This window comes from Paroedura picta, chromosome 2 (assembly GCF_049243985.1).
Source record: "Paroedura picta isolate Pp20150507F chromosome 2, Ppicta_v3.0, whole genome shotgun sequence".
Lineage (NCBI taxonomy): Eukaryota > Metazoa > Chordata > Lepidosauria > Squamata > Gekkonidae > Paroedura > Paroedura picta.
The window spans coordinates 3,890,012-3,904,623 of NC_135370.1; the positions used below are offsets into that span (position 1 = coordinate 3,890,012).

The following is a 14,612-nucleotide window of genomic DNA, read 5'->3' on the forward strand; positions in this document are numbered from 1 at the left end:
TAGTTCCAGTGGAGCCATAGCATGAACAGAATGCAACCTCTTTCTCCCCCAGGCACCTTGGGTTGGCGAGTAGCAGAGGCACTTAGCCGTCTGGGGCACAATAGACGCCAGTGTTGGGGTCCTTTCTAAATAAGGGGCAATATTGTCTGTGCTTCTGGTCGCTGGAGCACATCCCTTACGGAGAGAAATAGCTTACATTTCTGGTGTTGGTAACGGGGACGAGCAAGAAAGGGAACTCTTGTTCCTTCTCCCAACAGAATCCCTCGTGCACGCACCCTTCCTAGCCCAAACATTTTTTATCTGAGCCGTTGTGACGCTCAGCGTTGTCTGTGTGTCCCTGTGTGGCTCTGAGGATGCTAGACTTCAGGTGTCACTTCAGCAAGGCAGCTTTGCTAATTGATGCTCTGATGGAAAATAAAATGGGGACAGGAATAATTAATAATTAATACTTTTGCAAGGCTGTAGCAATTTTCTGCATGAGGGATTTGAGTGCTTGAAAAACAATTATGAATTATGCCTCTCACTCTGGCTACTGCTGGTGAGGCAGCTGACGATGTTGTATATTAATGTCCCTATTTCTGTTTATTTTTTTTAATATGGGGGGGGGTCTTCCTTGTCTCTCATTGTAGGTTCAGAAGACTGTTCTCGAAACTTTACCAGCTCGAACGGTACCATTGAATCTCCAGGGTTTCCTGATAAGTATCCTCATAATTTGGACTGCACTTTCACCATCATGGCCAAGCCAAAGATGGAGATCATCCTTCAATTTCTAACCTTTGACCTTGAAAATGACCCCTTGCAAGTCGGGGAGGGAGACTGCAAGTATGATTGGCTGGACATCTGGGATGGTATTCCTCAAGGTAAGTGATGAAAGTGGCATATCTTTTATTTTGAAAAAAATCTTGAAGATGGACCACATAATAGCGTTTATGGGGGCCAACCAAATGACCTATAAAAGTGCATGAGAACTTTCAAGTTATCCAAAATGCTTCTTCAGGTTGCATGTTATCTAAATCTAAATAGATAGATAAAGTGTCTAACAAGGGAAAGGAAAGTTCCTTAGAACATGATCGTGAGTCTTGGTGAGGCTACTTCAAAGGATACTGACTTCAAGCTATACCCAACTGTGTTGGTGTGACAATTCCATCAACTGCCAACCCTTCCCAACTCTGTCCACGCAAATGTCCTCATTGTCCTTAGCTGAGGACAGGAGTTAAATGACATAGAGGTAGAATCCCTTTGTACTTCCTGCATACAGCTCTGCTTTTCTTGGCTCCATCTAATTGTCTGAGATGATCAAGATATGCTTTGAAGAACCTGATTATAAGCCAGATCATGGACGTGAGAACCAGAACCTTTGAGTTGCTGGACTATTCTGGCCTTTCTAGATGTCTTAAATTTATTTCATGTAATTAGATCTGCCAGTTGCTTTTGTACATCACATTGACCCCAATTTTGTGCAAAAGCAACCGAGAACAGTTATCAGTCCATCAGTAAGGAAACAATAATTCCGTGTGGTCCCTTATGCCAGCGAGAGAAGAAATGCATTAGAAATATTACTGGGCATGGATCTGTCAGCAGCGTTTACCTGATGTGGTTCAGCAAATAAGAGCAACTTCCAGGTGACTGGGCAGGCAAGCTTTCCAAAAGTTGGCGCTCTGGTCCTTTGCAGCAGGAGGGAGGACAGGCAGGAAGAACTCTTTGTGGTGGACCTGGATTAGGCTTCTTCAAGCAGCGGCTGGACAAACATTTGTCAGGAAGCTTTAGGTTGATTCTGCACTCTAGATGGCCTCTTTGGCCCTTTCCCACGAAATGACACTACACATAAATGCTTGTTTAGACAGATGTGCATTGCCATACTTGCGAAGAAAAGCTCATAAAAATTAGTGATGAGGATGATGATGAGGTCAGCCATTCAGTCACGTCTGACTCTGGGCGACCCGATGCCTCAGCTGTTTCCATGTCTTCCCATCTTGCACTGCTCCTTTAAGTTTTGTAATGTTCTGGCCAGTGTCCTTTGTCTGCCTGGTTTCCTTTTACCACTGACCAGTCCTAGCATGATTGCTCTCTCCATTGAGTTGGGTTCCATGATATGGCCAAAGTAAATGAGCCAGATATTGCCTTCCAGAAATGTACATGGCTATATGTGCTCTAGTCTCAGTAAATATGGCGTCTCCCTTTCTCCCATCATGTTTTACTTAGTTAGATATATCATTTGCTTTTCCTGCCAATGGGCAAGTTGTTGATTAGTCTGTCAATATGAGCTGTAAAGGAATGTTTTCCTGTTTCCTCTGTTGCAGTTGGCCCCTTAATTGGCAGGTACTGTGGCACCAAAACCCCGTCAGAGATCCGCTCGACCACTGGCATCCTGTCACTCACATTCCACACGGATTTGGCCGTGGCGAAGGATGGCTTTTCGGCTCGCTATTACTTGGTTCAGCAGGAGGTGCTGGAGAGTAAGTTGGCAGGTTGTACAATCTGCATTTCCAAACCTACGTATAAACTAAGCGTGTCATTCCAGCTCGGTCCCTGGATCTGTTAAACATTTTCATTATGTTGCCTGCTACTTGGCTGGTCTCGCTCTACCTCTATGTATGGGCTGGTAACTTCCCTTTCAATCTGTCTGAAGAGGCATGTTTGCGCACAGATTTTTGTGCCTTTAATATAAAAGCTTTAGGCGAGGGTTGTGTGATTTGGCCCCTGAAGCAGCTGTTCCTGCCCGTATCAGCCGTTCCGCTTATGGGCGGGAACGGCCGCTTTGGGGGCCAAACAGCACAACCCTACTTTAGGCGGATTCTGCACTGATCAGGGGGTTGGACTGGATGGCCCTTTCCAACTCTATGATTCTATCTTGAATAAAACTTGGTAGGTCTGAAAGGTGCCCCTGGACTCAAGCGTTGTCCTGCTGCTTCAGACCAACGTGGCTCCCCACTTGAATCGTTCTGAATGTAGCAGAGCGCTGTGCTTATGTGATTATTTTCTCCCTGAATCCCCAGTCTCTTAATGCAAGTACAAAAATTAGGGAGAAGTATCCAAATATTTTTGAGGGCACTATGGAAATGTAGAAAAGTAAAAGTTTGAAATCTTATCGTGTGTTCAGCATTCTTCCCACCCCCCACCCCAAACGTTCAAGCTCCAGGACTGTAGAACAGAAATTAGTTTGAGGGGTATGGTGTAAGCTGGTCACTTAACTCTGTGTTAAGAATACAAGAAGAGCCCTTTTGGATCAGACCAGTGGTCTATCTAACCCAGACGTTCTGATCCAGGATTTCATGAAACCCTGCGATTTCTTGATGGCACTTGAAGGGTTTCCTGAATGGGTGGCAATTAATTAAATCTTGTATAAAAGGTACCCCCTGTGCAAGCACCGAGTCATGTCTGACCCTTGGGGTGACGCCCTCCAGCGTTTTCATGGCAGACTCAATACGGGGTGGTTTGCCAGTGCCTTCCCCAGTCATTACCGTTTACCCCCCAGCAAGCTGGGTACTCATTTTACCGACCTCGGAAGGATGGAAGGCTGAGTCCACCTTGAGCCGGCTGCTGGGATCGAACTCCCAGTCTAATGGGTAGAGCTTCAGACAGCATGTCTGCTGCCTTGCCACTCTGCGCCACAAGAGGCTCATAAAATCTTTTATATTTTTTTAATTTTTAAAAATATTTATTGGGCAATATGACCAGATATGGTCATGTTGATCCCCCTCCCAAAATAGACAGTGATGGGCCTGGAGGGGGTGAGAAGGGAAGAGGCCCCAGGTGGGCAATGACACAGCTCTGCTTCCCAACCCTATTCTGCAGGATCGAGCCTCTTCTGGGGTTTCTCAAAGCCTGAGGAATGTTTCTCAACAGTAAAAAAGTTGAGAAAGGCTGATCTAACCCAGCCAAGGAGGACCAACAGGTGAGGCACAGAGGCCAAGATCTTCCCCTGATGGTGAACATTTGCACACTTGAAGAGTCTGAATATTACCACCGTACTGTTCCTCTTGGGGACATACATATTCATGTCTTCCTTTTCTTAGTGATGTTTCATAATTCTACTATATGCAAAGTTCACAAAGTCAGGATGGAGCTTCCAGTAGTCTGCAGTCACTCTTACAAGATACAGGAGAGGCCCGAGTAGGTTTAAAAAGGAAATCAGACAGATCTGTAGAGGATAGATCTATCGGCTATTAGCTAGGATAGCTTGCATCAAGATCCTTGATTTTTAGTGTCGATATTTCGGTTGCGACTCGACAGCACTTACACACGTGCATTGCTGGTTCTTTGTGAGAGATTTCTGCATCTTTAGAATCATCACCACTTTAGGGATTTCAATGTGAGCGGTTTGAAACGTCATTCCTGAACGTCAGCATTTTATTAGGAGTCTTCAAAGAGGGAAAGCCGTGTTGGTTTCTGCTGCCTCAAAGGCTGGTTCTAATAGGCTGCTGGGAGGCAGCGGCCGAGAGGGCTTTTGGGGGCAAGTGAAATCCACCGGTCTCTTTTCACCGTTGGCATCTTTCTGCTTTCTCCAGATTTCCAGTGCAACATTCCCTTGGGGATGGAGTCTGGCCGGATTTCCAACGAACAGATCACGGCCTCCAGTACTTACTCGGACGGCAGGTGGACCCCGCAGCAGAGCCGGCTCAATAGCGACGACAATGGCTGGACTCCCAACATGGACAACAACAAGGAGTACCTGCAGGTAGGAAAGGCAGGAACTGGGAGACGGCGGGAAACCTCCCTTTTGGGCTTAGCAACCGTTGTGTGGCCAGACAGCTGGGGCGATCTGAGGTTTAAGTCCGTTCTGTCAGAAACATGGCCCGGTTGGGCCCCAAGCAAGCATTTTGTTCTGTGAAAAATTTGGCTTGGCTTGGGCAGGCACGCTGCGTGTCCATGGAAGCAGTCTTGGCAGAGCGGTGGTCCGGGAGAAAAGCCGTTTTGTTTATCTTGGCGGGAGACCACCACAACAGACCCCCCCCCCCCACCTTCCCCCTTCTCGGACCAAACTGATTATCCTGCTGTTAAATTGACCCCAGAATATGAGGTTTGCGGAGTGCTTAGCTGTTCTTGTCGCCTGCTGGGAGCCAGCGGGGGACTCTTGAACTGCTCTTTGGCAGAGGGGAGGCCTGACTCTGTCCCTGGGAGCTGAAGGCAGCCCTGCTGGACCATTAACATTCCAACAGAAGCCTCATCTTGACCCCGGTGCCCCCACCCCGGACCCTGATGGACTTTCCAGAGGGCTAAGAGGGGGAGAAGCGCTACTGCTTACAAGCCCACCAGTTGATGCTGCGGTGATCTAAGTGAGCCAGACTTTCTTTCAGAGTACAGCTAGAATAATATTTATTCTGCTGGGAGAAAAGGAACACATGCCAGCAGCTGGGAGCTCTGGCAGGAATGTCAGAAGGAAAAAGGATTCTGCAGGGCCTGCGGAGAACCAATTTGTGGTGGCCAAACAGTTGTGGGCCGAACGGAGCTCCACGGGGTGGCAAGTGCTAAAGGGCATGCGGCCCTGGAAGTACTAAAAGGTCATCAAACGGCAGCAGATGTCCGATTCCGCATGGAAGAGTTAAAGGCCGTGCCCTTTTATCATCTGCATCCCTAAGAAATCTCTGGAAAGCCTGGACTGGACTTCACTGTGCTTGTGGAATAAGGCATACGTACCCCTCCCCCCCTAACATATGCTGGCTTCAGATCCACCGTGTGCAGCACATTTGGTGAAAATCCTGTTGTTTGATTGTGGGTACTGGCCATTTGACTTCACTCTGGGGATTAAAGTTTTGACGTCCTCGATTCCACTCCGGGGGATGGGAGAGGACAGGAAGGCTTGGAGGATCCTTGTCCAGGGTGCAAAGTCCGACTTTGCACCTAACAACAATTCCACTCAGGGTTTCTCTCTTTCTCTTACAGAGATTCGCAACCAGTGTCCTGTAGTACAACAGTGTATTGTTTTAAATTTTTTCGTATCATTAAAATTCTTCCCCTTATATGGGCAAGTGGAACCCTTGGCCCTTCCAAGGTGGCCAATGATGGGCCTTGAAGGGGTGGGAAGGGGAGGGGCCCTGGTCATTCATACCTTTGCCAGCCGAGGCTCCTCTCACTTAGAGTTGACCTTTGTCAGTCAGCGAGGTTAATGTTGGGGGCAGAGGGGCTGGGCACTGGGATGCGGAAGGCCCCTTGCAAGCTCGAGTGCTGGGGGGGGGGGGCAGAAGTAAATAATACAGAAAATCACACACAAAATTGCACCTAACTTCTCATTTAACAAGGATTTCATTTTATTAGTGATGCCACATACTCTGTAAACAAGAGAGAGCTTTTTTTTTTTCAGGAGGGGGTAGGTTTTTCAAAAAAGGGTTTAGAATTTACTAGGATTTGTATGTGTGGATCTCTCATTGAGATGGATCTCTTTCTCTACTATGCAGGATCAGTTTATAGCGATCTCCAGGCCCCACCTGGAAGCTAGCAACCCTGACCACTTGTATCTGCATGATATCACTTACGGGAGGAGGGGGCGTGGGGGGCTGGCATCACTTCCCAGATGCCTCGAAGCCTGAACAATTTTTCGGGCACGCCTCCACGGTCCAAAGGTTGAAAAAGGCTGCTCTGTTGTGCCCTAACAGATCCCCTGGCTGATTTAGAAGGCGCGTGTCCCCCCCGCCCCTCCCCCCCCACCATGACACATTGCTGAAATCTGTTGGCATTTACTCGCAATCAACTTAGCAAAACATCAGGTGTTCAACTCGATGTGATTAATGGAGCTCTAGGGAAAGGGACACGCAGCCTTGCTTGCACTCCAGTGACTTCCACTGCGGTGCATAATTCTACTTCTTTTAAAAAATTATTCTTGTTGTTGTTGTTGTTGTTTGCACGGGTGGCTGGCACTTAGTTGTGTTGAGCGATTTGCAAGAAGAGCCGTGTGAAGATTTCGTCCCAGAGAGGTCTAAAGCGTGGTCCAGTGAGGCAAAGCGAGAGAGGAGAAGGACTCCTTCCAAAACGTACTGCCTGCCTCCCGTTTACAATAACCGCAATGAAACCAGGCAGCCTTGGAAACATTCCCTTCTATGGCTCATGCGGTTGCCACATCTAGGAATGTTAACTCGGCTGGTCTGAAATGGATCCGGTTAAGTTCCAGGAGGAGTCCTGGAGCGGAGCTGAGACGGAACAGGCCCCTCACAGGGGAGGGGGGCTTGCTGGAGTTCAACATCCTTGGTCTGCACCCTGGTTGGGTTTGGAAGATTTATTTATTTTTTATTTATTATTTGGTTTTTATACTGCCCAGTTCCCATAAGGGTCCGGGGCAGTTTACAACATGGATTAAAATCAATAAAAACAGTGAGCTTATACATTAAATTTAAATGAAGGGTGATTACAAATAGCATCAACAAGTTAACAAAATTCTCTCTAGTTACCCCCTCCCCCCCCCACATCCCAGCCATGATAGTTTACCTGCCTGATGTCAGTGGCAGGTAGCATCTATCATTGACATGGGAAACAGCGGATGGGAAGGAACTTTAAAGGAGAATGGGGGGGGGCATTTTTATTCCTTGCTTTGGCCTCCGCCGTAGATAGGCTTGGTGGAAGAGCGTCAAAGACGGTTTGAACAAAACGTCTGTAAAAGAACGTTCAACGTATAAAGAAAAGGGGACACCCCATAATTCCACTTCTCATCCTGTGGCCTTTTTTGTTCCCCTCCCAGGTGGATCTCCGCTTCCTGACTGTGCTGACGGCCATTGCCACCCAGGGCGCCATCTCTCGAGAAACGCAAAATGGCTACTACATCCGGTCCTACAAGCTGGAGGTCAGCACCAACGGGGAGGACTGGATGATGTATCGGCATGGCAAGAACCACAAAGTAAGTGCTGTTTTCTCACCGCCTCCCTCCCTTTCTCCCCCCCCCCTCCCTCCCCATGCCGGACTCCAACCTGGAGCCCTGTCATAAATCAGATTTGGGGTGCTTTTCTGGGTGGTTCACCGCCAAGATACAAAACCCAAAGTCTTTTGAATCTCTGGAGAGATGAGGAAAGCCACGTTCCTTGGGAACCTGGCTGCTGTCCTGCCTTCCTCTGCAATATGTTTCTCGACTGCAAATGAAGGAGAAAATGCATTTGCATCCCTATGGTGTCCATCCCTCCCTCCCCTCCAAGATTCATTGAACATTTATGGCCCGAGCCCCGTCCCCATGCTGGGTTAACAATCACAAAGCCACACGAAACTGCAGCTCGGGAGTTATTGAGGCTTGGAAAATGAAAGGGCACAAATCCTGAGTGGAGATCACCACGTCCTGGAGAAGAAAGCCCAGCCATAAACAATGAGCTGCAATTTGGTTTGTCATGGATAGGGAGGGGGGGGGACCGTGGCCAGTGAAGCATTGACTGCTCAGGACTTGCGCCTTCTCTGTCTCTTGATACAGCTGTGTTGATCTTTGCTGATCCCTGAGCCTCAAAATACTCCGTGAGTGCTCAGCTAAAGGGGTGGGGGTGGGGAGCGGGGCACTGGTCCCGTGCTTTGGGCAGGTGTACGAGAAAGCAAGCTGTGTACGATAAAAGCCGGAGCCACTCTTGGGGAAAGGAGGCAGCTGTTGCTCAGTGTCACTTTTCTTGAGAAGGCTCTTCTGAACCGGCCCTGCGTGCTCTGCTGCAGAACACTGCAGAACAGCAATTCTCAAACTCAGTCGGAGTGAACTGCCTTTTTTGGGGAGGGGGGGATTAAGGCCTGTGGAAGGGTGCACAGAAATAGGGATGTGTGCTTCGGGTCAGTTCGGCTTCGTTGGCGATTACCGAGGCCCGAGGCGGCCGTTGGAGGCCAGCTGAAGTGCCCATCCCTTCACAGAACCTCCAAGGTGACAGCTGTCGTCCAGGACTGGCAAGGCTTTGAAGAAGGCTTTGGCAGTCGATACAGGAGAGTCAGCTTCCTCTTCCATTCCTCTCGGCCCTTTGAGTCTTGAGAGAGAAAGAAGGAGCAAACAGTTCAGTTGCAATCCAGCATTTGCTCGCTGCCCTCTCGCCTCAGTTAGGACTGACAACCGGTCGGGGTCTGTGTGTGCGTGTGGAGATCTCCTGGAATTACAGTTGATCTCCAGATCTCAGCTAACGGTTCCCCTCAAGGAAATGGCTACTTTGGGAGGTGGGATTTATGGCGTTCTCGCCCACTGAGGTCACGCCTCCTTCGCAGAGTGTGCCTTGCCTAGGCTGTGCGCCCCCAGTCTGCACTTGATGACCCAATGCCCAGTTTGCATCTTGAGTTGGAACTTGAGTTGGGGAGCTTTCTGCAGGGGAGGAGCTGAACACGTGAAACGAATTTCTCCCAAATCAGAGTGAGGCAGAGTCAGAAAGAGGGACCGGCAAGGAACACCAGGGTTGTGACGCAGGGGCAGGAGATGGCAATACCACCTCTGAATGTCTCTTGTCTGGCAGCCAGACAGCCTTAGGCTCTCCTGATTGTATTACACACGTGCTGTGCAATAAGTATCTAACCGTCCTGCCTACTCCAGGGCGCAGATCTCTACTGCGTCAGGCTGAGCTTTGTCACTCCAGCTGCTGCCAGATTCTTTTAAACTGGAGATGCCAGGGGTTGAACCTGGGACTTCCTGCATGCCAAGCAGGTGTTCTGTCACCGAGCTATGGCTACCCTCTCCTTATGGCTAACCTCTTCCTGCCTGTGGGCTTTCAGACAAATAGCAGCAAAAGGACAAGGAAGAGTTAACTGATGAGAGCCTGGCCCAGCCGGCATCTATCTCTCTGTCCCATTTTATCCCACCCCCTCCTTCAGGGGTTCATTGTTCTCTCTTTCCTCCTTTTAAAAGGGAAGTGTCCTACAGGGTTCCAGTCCATCTTGGGCAGGGGTAGTCAAACTGCGGCCCTCCAGATGTCCATGGACTACAATTCCCAAGAGCCCCCTGCCAGCTAATGCTGGCAGGGGGCTTCTGGGAATTGTAGTCCATGGACATCTGGAGGGCCGCAGTTTGACTACCCCTGATCTTGGGTATGTTTTCAATACTATTTTGTTTCTTCACAACCTGGGCTTCCTCACACTCTGCCCTTTGCCCATCTTTGATCACGGAGAGAACGTCCACCTGTTGACTCCCCCCCCCTCCCCGGTCTCTGTTTTGTCTAACTTACACATAGGAAGCCCAGCTATTTCTCAACCGAGGCCCCCAAAGATTAAAAAAAGAACATCCTTTGCAGTATTTTTTGTTGTTGAACTGGAGCCAAGTGTCAGTTTTCAGCAGAGGGAGATGATTCATGGGAGATTATATCTGCAGTGCTCATGGATCTGGGGAATAGTTAAAATTGTGCTGGGGGGGGGAGGCCATAAATTACAAGGGGTTTGTCACTTGTAGGAAATTTGCCATTCGCAGCAAACCGAGAAGTGAGGTGGATTCTGATAAGACTTTTCTTGTCGCTGTCTTCTTCGCACCCGTTTGACGTGGTAGGCAAAGAGCCACTGTCCTCTCCTCTGAGTCTTCCGGAGGCTGGATGAGTACAGAAGATGCCAGCTGGCCGTTCTCATGTTCGTGCCCCACTCTACATCTCACCAATAGCACAGCCTTCTCACATGGGAAGGTGTCCCTTGACAGTATTGTTAGTTTTGTCTTGAAAGAGGGAGGCCATATATCCTGCCTTCCCTTGTGATTCAAGGCAGATTGACATTTTGCGAGTCCAGATTTATTATTTATTTACCAAATCTTTACTCCCCTGACCTGGATAGCCCAGCCTAATTTCATCAGCTCTCAGAAGCTCAGAAGCTGGTTTGTATTTCAATGGGAGACCACCTAGGAACTCCCAGCTGCAGGCAAGGGCAAGCCCCCTTTCCCTTCAAAACCCTCCAGAGAGGCCCTAAATTAAAATTGGCTGAATAGTGACCCGGAGGATGCAACCCAAAGCCGATTCAAGAGTCGCTCGTCTCAGTTTCTTGGGGGAAGCCAGCTCTTATGCTCCTTCTCTTTCCAAGGACTCTTGTTCTTAGGGAAGCTTTAGGATGCTTAGGGCTGATCCTGCGTTGAGCAGGGGGTTGGACTAGATGGCCTCTATGGCCCCTTCCAACTCTAGGATTCTATGATTCTAAGCTTCCAAATGCTGACATTTTAATGCACAGATTGCAAGCTGGTTGTTTTTTTTTGGGGGGGGGTGGTACATCAGTGCAGCACTGCGCGTTGTTCAAACCTGAAACAGCTGGATCAATGATGCCAAATAGATTTGTCAATTCTGCCGCAGTTTGAGTTGGTGCCACGGAGTGTGTGTGTGGGGAGGCAGAGATGGAGGAGGAGGAGGAGGACATCCCACTCCCGCACTCGGACAGAGATTTATTTATATATGCATGCAAGTGTGTGTCAGACTGCTAAAGCCTGCCGAGAGTCCCTTTGTGCTGACTCTGGAGGGTGGGCTCCCCGCCAAATTTAGCTGGTGCTGCCGACAGGTCAGCTAACATCTACATCTTCATAAAAGAAATTGAGAGAGAGAGAGAGAGAGAGAGAGGGAGAGGGAGAGCACACCAGAGAGACGGGGAGAGCCGTACGAAGGAGTGCTGGAGAAGAAAGATAATATTTTCTTCAGAAAGTCACAAGCGGTGTCCTCCCCCTCCTCAGTTGTCACCGGTGCTGAAAGAGAGGGAATGGAGAGGGGACGTTTCTGGAGGACGTCAACAGGCGAGTCGAGTTCCAGTTCTTGAGCTTCTCCCAGCGCACTGAAGGCGATTGAGTGAGGAGAAATGGAATAAGGAGGAGGCAGTAACAAGATCAAGGGGAGTGGATAGTAGGAGAGGACTGGATCCGCATTTGTTTTCTGCACCTACGAGGAGGACTTTGCTTGGGGAGTATGGGATGGAAAGGCATTTGCACCCCTGGCTAGAAACGACTGAGTACTCCCATCCAATGACCTCTTTCTCTGGCAGGTGGGGAAGAGTGCCTTGGGCAGTGGGGTCCTTGCAAAGTTTGTGGAATGAACAACTTTTATGTTAACTGCAAATACGATTCCCAGTGAGGGGCTCGCATATACATTGCAATAAGGGGGACTTTTTGCAGTGAAAGGAGTAATACCTCCCTTTTCCTCTCCCCCTCCCCGGCAATTCATCTTGCCTCTCTGGAACCCCTTTGCAACCCCTCTGCTCACAGCATGAATCACCAAACTCGAATCTGTGGTCTGTACCCCAACCTCTGGGAAAAGCCCTCCCTCTCAGGCGACAATGGGCCTGCTCAAGGAAGGGGGCGGTGATGTATGTGTCCAGACTAGCTGCAGAGAGAGTCATCAGCTGCAATTTCTGTGCCCTGGCCGGCAGCAGCTTCTGTTGAGCCTAACAAACAACCCCAGCTGGCTGCACATTTGTCCTATGCATTTTGTACTGCTGCCAGGGCTTGGTCTCTGCTGTCCTGGGGGCTGACAATAGAGGACACATTTCCAAGCATCTTTCTTCCTCCCTCCGCTTTTGCATCCAGGGCATTCTCATGCAGTGTATCTGATAATTCCGAGGAGTGATATATGAGCCCATGATATATGAATTCCCAAATGCTGGGCATGGCTTGGGGGGAAAGGAGAGGTAGGGGGTGGTTCCTCTCAACTAACTGCCAGACATTGAAATTGGAGTTACTTTCCTTACCTGGCGTTGCAGGCCCTTCGGAACTGGGAATGTTCCTGTAGGGCCCACAGCTCTTCCACATCTCACCAAGCTCGGCTTTCAACAACATCTGACTATTGCCAAACATCCTCCGGGCCCTTAGGAGCCAGGAGGCCAAGGGCCAAACCTGTGGTTTTTCTTAAGTCATTCATCCCCAAAGTGGGCAGCCAGGATCTCAGGACACTAAGGGAGGCAGGACAGAAGCTTGGTGTCCTTCGTTCCTCTCTTGCCTTGCCATTCCCCGCAGGCCATTCCACGAACCCCAGGCTGGGCCCCACTGCTGGAACTGAACGCTCTCCTCACAGCCCCAAATTAAAAACAGGTGCCTGCAAATGAGGACATGAGCCGGAGTCTCCACCCATCTCACAGCAGAAGCAGGTGCTTGTTGCCCAGATATTCGCTCCTGAATGCTACCAGCCCAGCCATTGTCTGAATCTCCAGCAGCATAAAATTCCAGGCCTGCTGCTCTTGATGCAGCCGCAGTGCAGAAGGAACATGTTCAGAACTTGTGGGTCGGCAGGGCGTTCCCGAACAAGGCAGCTAGGATAGTGGGGCATTATTTTCACGCAAGGACAAAGGCACAGAGGCGCATCTGGACTACGAGACCACAAGGCCCTCTTTGCAAAATGCACTCAACATGAGAGTGAGTCAGGGCTCAGACCAATGTCCTCCATCCACAGGGCTGTACCTGCCTGTTCCCTCTGGACTGCAGCAACACATCTGTGATCCTGAATGCCCCAACAATCACAATTAAGCCGCTGACCTAAATAAGCAATCTCCCAGGTGGAATGACATGCGTGTTGAAAAGCTCCCAAGAGGAACTTAATTGTGCCTGTTGTGACTGGCTGCCTCTTCTCTCGGGAGCAGGGATGTTCCCAAGACCAACTCTCCAATGTATGCTTATTATCCTGGAGACCTTGCAATCTGCCATTGAAAGCCAACACCTCCAAATGAGCAGCAGTGACCTCTACAGTGAACTCCTTTGCCCTGACCCCAATAGTCCAAGCTGGCCTGATCTCATCAGATCTTAGAAGCTAAGCAAGGTTGAGCCTGGCAAGGACTTGGGTAGGTGACCAGGAAGGAAGTCCAGGGTTGCTACACAGAGGTAGGCAACAGCAGTAGTTGTCTTGCCTTGACAACTACAGGATTGCTAAAAGTCCACTGTGACTTGATGGCACTTTTATTTGTTTGTTTGTTTGTTTATTTATTTATTTGGCTTGTGTGCTGCCCTTCCTGACAAACAGGCTCTGAGTGGTTGACAAAAATCGTCAAATTAAAACACCTAGGGTACATTTTACGGTTAAAACACCCAAGGTCGATACATATTTAAGATAATACATCTAAAACGTTCCCTCAGTAGAATAGAGAGTAGGAGCTGTCCGCAGCCGTCGGTTACATTGAATGATCCAGTCTTTGTATGAAACTCCAGCAGGGCCCAGACTGGATCCCAGCAGTGGTAACTTGAGCAACAGGACCCGCCTCCTACCCGGTCCAATCCCCAGACAGATGCGCCTTCTGTCAGCACAAGGGCCAGATGAGAAGATGTCTGCCCGGGATGCCTAATAGTGCTGTTCTCTCAGACATGCCATGTGTTGCCTGGGATATAATGCAGTGGCCTTGGAAATTGAGAGCACATCTCTTAACCCTGCCTGCCCTCTCAATTGCTGAAAGTGCAGAAGGCTCTTCTGATAGGAGCCCGGAGTCTCCTGAGTGTCTGTCTGTTCCAAGGCACGGGATCAGGGTTGTGCTTTGCCCCGGGTGCTTGATCTCTGAAACCATCCTCCTGGAAACGAGATAAAGCATCAGCCGTGCTGGTATTCAAATCAGATACATGCTGTGCCACAAACAAAATGTGGAGCTTCAAACAGCGCAACAGAAATTCGCTCACGAGTCTTATCGCCGAACGACGCTGGGCTGTCAGAGGATTAATAACCTGGGCAACAACCATATTGTCACACCCAAGTGGAACAGTAGAATTGCTGAACTGCTGAGCTCATAATATACAGCCACTAAAATGGGTGGGAGAGTCA

The 14,612-nt window shown here is 49.3% G+C and overlaps 1 protein-coding gene across 4 annotated transcripts in view; it reads left to right on the top strand.

Moving 5' to 3' along the window:
* The window catches only part of NRP2 (neuropilin 2), a 258,365-nt gene that overhangs the window by 94,593 nt on the left and 149,160 nt on the right, over nucleotides 1-14,612 (top strand). For all 4 annotated transcript variants that reach the window (XM_077319234.1, XM_077319235.1, XM_077319233.1 and 1 more), the window contains exons 4-7: nucleotides 630-860; nucleotides 2,301-2,456; nucleotides 4,509-4,678; nucleotides 7,670-7,825. In XM_077319234.1, coding sequence (XP_077175349.1) covers nucleotides 630-860; nucleotides 2,301-2,456; nucleotides 4,509-4,678; nucleotides 7,670-7,825 — 713 coding nt within the window. The remainder of the gene's footprint in view (nucleotides 1-629; nucleotides 861-2,300; nucleotides 2,457-4,508; nucleotides 4,679-7,669; nucleotides 7,826-14,612) is intronic.